At 45.6% G+C, this 7,915-nt stretch overlaps 1 protein-coding gene across 1 annotated transcript; it reads left to right on the top strand.

Moving 5' to 3' along the window:
- Positions 1-5,823: 5,823 nt before the first annotated feature.
- On the top strand, positions 5,824-6,729 carry LOC127750384 (uncharacterized). Its single transcript, XM_052271977.1, has one exon. It carries the CDS (start codon positions 5,824-5,826, stop codon positions 6,727-6,729), a length of 906 nt encoding a protein of 301 aa, XP_052127937.1.
- Positions 6,730-7,915: the final 1,186 nt, after the last annotated feature.

The following is a 7,915-nucleotide window of genomic DNA, read 5'->3' as shown; positions in this document are numbered from 1 at the left end:
GTCTCAAAAGTTTTGGATGGAAAGGTTATTAATCTTCTATTGCTGCGTGGGGAGGATGAAGATGATGAACAGCATTACGTCCTCATTAAGGATTTGTCAGGTTTCCTAGGACATGTCATGAAGCAAAAACGAAGGCTATTATGGTGTGAGAACTGTCTGATACCTCAGTACACTCAAAAGAGTTATGCGGAGCATAAGCCATTATGTATTGTGAATGCTCCTCAGGTTGTGCGGATGCCGCGAGCGCGGGATTCTGTGATGAGGTTCAAGCAATATGGACATCAGATGCAGCATGACTATGTCATATATGCTGATCTTGAAAGCATCATTGTTCCGTATAATACGCCAAACCCGGATCCTCGTGTATCCTCGACCACACGGGTTAGTCGTCATGTACCTTGTGGGTTCAGCTATATCATTGTAAAGGCTGACGGAACCATGCTGAAGGAACCGGTCTTAGAGCACGGTGAACATGATCTCATAAAAAAGTTTTTGTTGAGTCTTGCCGAGGAAGTAAATAATATTCAAAAACTAAGAGGTGACATACATGAAATAGACATGACTGAAGAGCAGGAGCGGGAATTCCAACTGGCTAAAGCATGCTATTTGTGTGGGGATAGTATTCCCCGGGCTGGGGTGAATAAGGTGCGTGATCATGATTGGTCGAAGCCTTCATAAAATTACAGGGGTGCAGCATGTCAGTATCCCTGTAATCTTAATTTGAAGAGAAAAAACTACGTGCCTGTGCTGATGCATAATTTGAAAAACTATGATGCTCACATGATTATATCTGAAATCGGGGCACTAAGTGATGGTTCAGATATAACTGTCATACCTAAGAATAAAGAAAAATACATCAGTTTCCAGTGGGGCCATCTAAGATTCTTAGATAGCCTTGGTTTTCTCAATAGCAGCTTAGATAAACTAGTGGCAGATCTGGCTCCTGAAGACATGAATATGTTAGGTACAATCTTTCCGAATGAGGAGGAACGTAAGCTCGTGTCCAGAAAAGGTGTGTACCCGTATAGTTTCTTTGATTGCTTTGAGAAATTTCAAGAGTCGTGCTTGCCTGCAGTGGAAGCATTTAAAAATGATTTAACAGGACAAAACATTTCGCCAGAGGATTACGAGCATGCATGTAATGTATTCAGATCATTTAAAATGAGTCGTCTATGGGACTACCATGACTTGTACTTGTTAACAGACGTGTTACTGCTGGCTGACTGCATGGAAAACTTTCGCAAAATTGCCATGGAACATTATAAATTGGATCCCGTACACTTCTTTACTACACCCGGACTAGCGTTCTCAGCTAGTCTCCTGTTCACAAAGCAGCGATTAGAGCTCATTGATAATATCGAATGCACCTCATGTTTGAGAGAGGGATGCGTGGTGGTGTCGCCAGCATTAATCATAGAAATGTTAAAGCTAATAATCCATACATACCTGAATCATACTGTAAAGACAAACCTAATTCGTATGTAATGTACTATGATGCAAATGCCTTGTACTCGACGGCCTTATGTGAAAAGCTGCCAGTAGGTGGATTTAGATTTCTGAGTCAAAAGGAAATTGATGAGTTTGATCCGCAGATAATAAACCCTGAATCTGATACTGGATACTTATTTGAGGTTGATCTGGATTACCCTGCTGATTTGCATGACTGGCACAATTGTTATCCTTTAGCTCCAGAGCATGTTGAACCGCAGTATGAAGACCTTTCTCCATTACAGAAGAAAATGATCAGAGATTTTGGACTGTCTAAGAAAAGTACAAAAAAACTAATTCCGAATTTGTCAGATAAAAAGAATTATGTGTTACTGGGGGATATCTTGATATTGTATTTAGAATTAGGTTTAAAACTAAGAAAAATTCACAAAGTGATCGAGTTTGAGCAAAAAGCATGGCTCAAGCCTTTCATTGAACACAATATAAACATGCGCAAGAAAGCTACATCTGATTTTCAAAAATCATTTTGGAAATTGATGTGCAACTCTGTGTTTGGGAAGACATGTGAGGCAGTAAGGAATCACAGAAATGTTGTACTAACTAAGGATAGAGAAAAGTTTCGGAAACTTGTAAGAAGCCCCCTCTATCATAGTTTTGATATATTCAACCATAACCTTGTTTGTGTTGAGAGAAAAAGATCACAAATTGTTCTCAACCGGCCACTTTTTGTAGGCCAGGTTTGTTTAGATATAAGTAAAATGATTATGTATCGTTTCTATTATCAAGTTCTGAAGAAGAGGTATGGCGATAATGTAAGGGTATGTGGTACGGATACTGATTCTTTAATTGTGGAGATATTGACAGAAGATATGTATCAAGATATGTATGGAATGAGAGAGTACTTCGATACCTCTGACTATCCTACATCCCATCCGCTTTACAGCGTAGCGAACAAAAAAGTGATGGGTAAGTTTAAGGATGAAATGAATTCAGAGCCCGTCGATTCTTTTGTAGGATTAAGAGCCAAAATGTACAGCTTTAAAACAAAGTCACAAAAAGAGAAATCGGTGGGAAAGGGAATTCCTAGAGCTGCCTTGAAATCACAACTGTGTTTTGAAGACTATCATAAATGTATTACCCACTTCAAGTGTAAGAATGTGTCTTTTTCAAAAATTGGGACTGACTGTAAACATAATGTGTATACAACTTATTCCATTAAAAAGGGCTTAAGTTGTTACGATGATAAAAGATTTATTTTAAGTGACAATTGTTCTACTTTAGCACATGGACACTATAAAATTAAAAGTATTAATGCTCGTGCAGCACATAATGATGATGAAATAGATTCTATTGTCGATGATGATGATGATGATGATGATGATGATGATGAAGGTGCGAGAAACCTGAGAGAGCTAATACTGCTGCAAGATGAAATGTGTCTGTAAACCTCTGTAATAATTAAATGGTGTATTTGTTTATAATCAATTGGGTGGTAATAAAAAATAAAAAAAATGAAAATACCTGCATTTTCCTCATTCCCTGTCACTTAGTATAAAAGACGGTAGAACCCTGACCAAGTCATCACTTCATCCCTGGCTGCTGAGAAGGTAAAGTCCAATCATGTGGCGTATGCGGCATCCTTTTACAGCGTGCCTGGCCGCTCCTGCTGGATCAGGAAAGTCAACCTTCATGTTACGTCTCTTGCAACACCTTACAGAGCTGGTCGAAGGAAACATATCAAATATTGTGTGGTGTTACGGCCAGGACGGAGCCGTACCAGAAGGTGTGTCGAAAAACCCTGCGATAACTTTACACCGTGGCATCCCAGCGGAGGATTCCAGCGTGTTGCAGACAGATTCATTGGTAATATTGGATGATCTGATGAATTCCGCGCTAAACGATCTAACGATTGCGGAACTGTATACCAAAGGCTCACGACATCGACAAATATCTGTCGTCATTCTATCTCAAAACCTGTTTCATCAGAGTAAGCACGCCCGTTCGATAAGTCTGTCGACCCGCTACTTCATATTGCTGAAGAACGTGCGCGATAAGGTGCAGTTTATGCACCTAGCACGACAAGTTTACCCCGAGAACGCGCGATCACTCTGTGAGGCACTGAACGACGCGTGGTCGGGTCCGTTCTCATACCTGGTAATCGATTTAAATCCAACCACAGATGATGCGCTCCGTTTTGTGACAAATATCTGGCCGACGGATCCGCATCTGACAGTTTACGCTACGGACGGGGCAGTCGAGCAGCTACGACAGAAAGGGAAAGGAGCAATACTGGTATCCCCTGCAGGAAACATTTTCAAGCAATGACAAATCCTCTCGAGAAGCTGGCAAAGTGCAGGCATCATCTGCATGTTCTGCGCGAGAGCCCCTCTGAACTGCAAAAGTGTATGATAAAAAACGCTGACGAGGATTTAATTCTGAGCGTATGCGAGATCGCATTGAATATTTTAAGGGGGAACATCGCCATTGATGATCAGTCGCGAGACGTTCTTCAAAAGTACAAGACCGTTCTCCGACATCTGGCGTACGTGAAGGAGCGGGCTACGACAAGCAAGAGACAAACCGGTGCGGGTGTGCGAAAAGCCGAACCCGTCTGGAAGAAGAAACGACGGTATCTTGTGCAGAAGGGCAACGGGCCCTTTCTGACGGCATTAATCAGCTCAGCCCTCGGTGGTGTCATCGGAAGAGTTATGAGTCGTGTGGTTGTACCCGATAAAAAATCAGGTTAAGGGTATTCAGCTGAGAAATGAGTGCTTCAGTGCTTAAAAAAATGTTGGTGATTTCACCGCAGCAGTTGGAGCGGATGAAGAGTGAAACGTTAAAAGACATGAAAAAAGATTTAGAAGGAAAAATGCAAGACACTCTAAGAAATTCGGTTAAAAAGGACGAAGTTCAAGAACACGAAGAGTGGGACAAATATCGTGCGCTGCTGCAACGATTTCTTGATGTGAAGCGAGACGAAAGAGAAAATAACATAAATCTGCCCATTTATGAAGTTCCAGAAAACGATCGCGAAAGCATGGACGAAACAAAGACCATTTTACAGCAAATGTTGCGGCAGAGAGTCAAGGAGGAACGTGACAAACAGAAGCAGTCAACCGTCAAGATGGAGGGAAAAGATGACACCGGCATTCGCCAGCCCTCTCCTGGACAAGGGGGATCCACTGCAGTCGCGATGGTGGCATCTGAAAAGAGTGATGATAAAGATGTCGGTGCTTTCGGAGCACACTTGGCGGTAAGACGTAGTCTTGAACGGCAACATTATCCGGAGGGTGAGGAATTGATAGAGAGCGGTGACGTGACGGGTATTCACAAGAAATACATTCACGGTGCACCCGTATTCGCTTATCGCATGTCTTCAGACTACAATTATGAGCGCGATGCAATCCCGGCTGCTGTCGCGTTGCCGCATCATGAAGACGCGGAAGAAGATGCCCGCTCTGTTTCCCTCGAGACAATGCTCGATGTCATTGGTGACCGTGTGACACATCAGAGTCAGCAGCTAACGGCAATCAACGACACTATCCTGCACGCCTCGCGCATGGAGATGGATGATGATGAAGAGCCGTACGCAGTCACGCCCTGGCGCGGCGTGGGTGAGGACGTATCACCGAGCGCGTTCTCGACCCCGATCGGTTCCCCGGCGACCACCTGCATCCGTAGGTCGCCGCACACGTCTCCTAAAATTCGTCAGTTGCGCGGCCGCGAAGTGGTGTGGTCGCCATTGCAGCTAGAGAGACGCTCCCGAAAGATCAAAAAGTAGATGCCATGATGACCTCATTCGCAGGTACACCACCTCGGATTCGCCATGCTTGCACATTCCCGCGATGGGCATGCATCGGACTACAAAATGGGAGCGGGCGTAATTCAGCTTTGTCAGCGTCAACTGCAAGTAACGCCTGCGCCCGCGCCAACGCCAGCGCCCGCGCCAACGCCAGCGCCCGCGCCACCGCCAGCGCCACCGCCGGCGTCACCGCCGGCGCCCGCCCGCCGCGGGGGAGGGAGATGGTTCGTCGAAGCAGCGGCAGCGGTGACGACGACGACGACGGCGAGGAGGACAGTCGAAGACAGTTTGTCGATCGAGAAATGTGTGAAATATACTATGATTTAAAAAATCCATCTGCGTATTCTTCTGTTGCAAATTTAAAGAGAGTGGCCCGCACGCGTGGAATCACGCCTGCGGAGGTGCATGCGTGGCTTCTAAGCCAGGAAATTTATACACGCTTCAAGCCAGCTCGTAAGAATTTTCCACTGAATTTTTATAATATCAAGGGGTTGTATGATGTGTATGAAGTTGATCTAAATGATATGAGAAAATTAAACTCCTACAACGATGGTTTCAATTATTTTCTCACCATGGTATGCTGTCTGAGCCGTTATGTCTGGATGTACCCTCTGAGAACGAAAACAGGCAGGGAGGTTGCTGATGTATTCGAACAACACTTTACTCGGGCTGGGAGAGGTGTCAGGTTGGTTCAAAGTGACAAGGGCACGGAATTCTGCAACCGGGAGGTGTCTAAAGTTTTCCGAAAATGGGGTGTTTCATTTCGTTCTCTGGAAAATCGCGGGAAAGCTGCCATGGCTGAAATCGTCAACAGGACATTGAAAACACCGCTATGGAAGCATTTTGAGTACACAAACAGCTGGCGATGGATCGAACCCCTGTCGCAAATTGTGTCCAACTACAACCACACTATTCACGGTGCCACGGGCATGGCACCCGCTGATGTCACAGAGAAGGATGTCTTCAAAATCTGGTCAACAATCTACCTGCGACATACAGCTCCACAATTGCTACGACGACGTCAACGGGCAGCTCAGAAGGCCAACGACGAGCGAGGCGACTCAAACCGACGGGTCAGCAACAGCGGCGGCAAAGCAACGACGACCGCTCCAGTTTTTAAACCAGGTCAATTCGTCCGCATTTCGCTAACTAAGGAATTCACCGAGAAGGGCTACACGGCGAAGTTTTCGAGGCAGATATACAAAGTCGCTAAGGTCATTCCATTCTCGCCAGTTCACATGTACACGCTGACAGATCTAAACGGCGAGTCTATCGTTGGTCGCTTCTACGGCCATGAGCTTCAGCGAATCACACCCCCTACTTCGGACACGGTTTACAGAATCGAGCGAATTTTGGATCGCCGAGGACGCAAAGGTCGCGATCTGCAGTACCTGGTGCGTTGGGCCGGGTATGATAAAAACTTTGATTCGTGGGTCCCCGAGAGGGACTTGCAAGACATTGAAGAGTTGAAGAAGTAGAAAGAAGAACAGTTAAAAAGTGAAGATGGAAGGAAACATAGGGGTAAAGGGTGCGACCGCGCCTGGCGGTGGCGGCTGTGGCAGCGGCAGCGGCTGCGGCTGCGGCAGTGGCAGTGGCAGTGGCTGCGGCTGCGGCTGCCGGCCGCACCCCAACCATAGGGCGACTTCTGAGACGGCGCCCCTCAAGGTGGGGATACATAAAACGTTTGCCACCGTTCCCTATTCATCAGTTCATGTTTGCACGTTCACGGGGCTACAATACTGTAAGGGGGGCGTGGATTTTGTTTGCGATCTGTCTCCAGAATGTATATCACCTTGTGCTCCGATAGCTCGAAACGATTTTACAGTGATAATACTATTTCAAACTTTGGCACACAACTGAATCGAGTTATTTGCAGCAGTGACGACGGCAAATCTTATGAGGCGGGGTTGGTAGAAGTATTTTTACCTGCTCGGGTCACATTTCAGTCCAGTCCCTCTCCCATATTTTGTTACTGTGACGTTATAAAGCCGCAGCTAGTTAGCGATTCGGAATCGCGTTTGCTTCGCGTCCTTACGCCTTTCAACCCGTTTGGTCATTATCAGTTGTCATCCCGGGGGAGCTGGATATATTTTCGCCGGAGAAAGTCCAGAATGCCATTTTAGGGCAAGTGATGAGTCAACACAAACCACTCAGTGCGATAACTTATCCGCTGACCGTCGCTGAATTTCACTCGCGTGGGACAAACAACCTCTTCAGACGGCTGGATCAGACTTTCTTGGACCTCGACACATGCTTCAGAGTGGAGGATGGCGGAAAACCAATGCTGGAACAGGACGTGGCTACGATCAACAATTTGCTTTTCAGTCTATTTCAGAGTTGTGAACTGTACTTGAATGAGAAATTAGTAATGAAAATTGACCATTTTGGGTATTACTCTTACATCAATACCCTTCTCACTTTCTCAAAACAAGCGGCTGAGACGCACTTAGAGTCGAGTATGTTCCATCTCGACGACCCCGCTCATGTTGAGACAGCCGGGGATGCTAACAGTGGCTTCAAGGCGCGGAAGAATCTTTTGTCTCTCGGAAAATTGTGTCAACTTTTCGGTAAAATGAGGGGTGGATTATTTGATCAACCTCTACTGCTTCCCCAGGGAATTGATGTGAGGCTAAAGTTGACATTCGCCGAAGAGAAATTTTATGT

Source organism: Frankliniella occidentalis, unplaced genomic scaffold, assembly GCF_000697945.3.
Source record: "Frankliniella occidentalis isolate FOCC.00 unplaced genomic scaffold, Focc_3.1 Scaffold182, whole genome shotgun sequence".
NCBI lineage: Eukaryota > Metazoa > Arthropoda > Insecta > Thysanoptera > Thripidae > Frankliniella > Frankliniella occidentalis.
The sequence above is the reverse complement of the archived record's forward strand: the minus strand, read 5'-3'. Positions and strand labels throughout refer to the sequence as shown.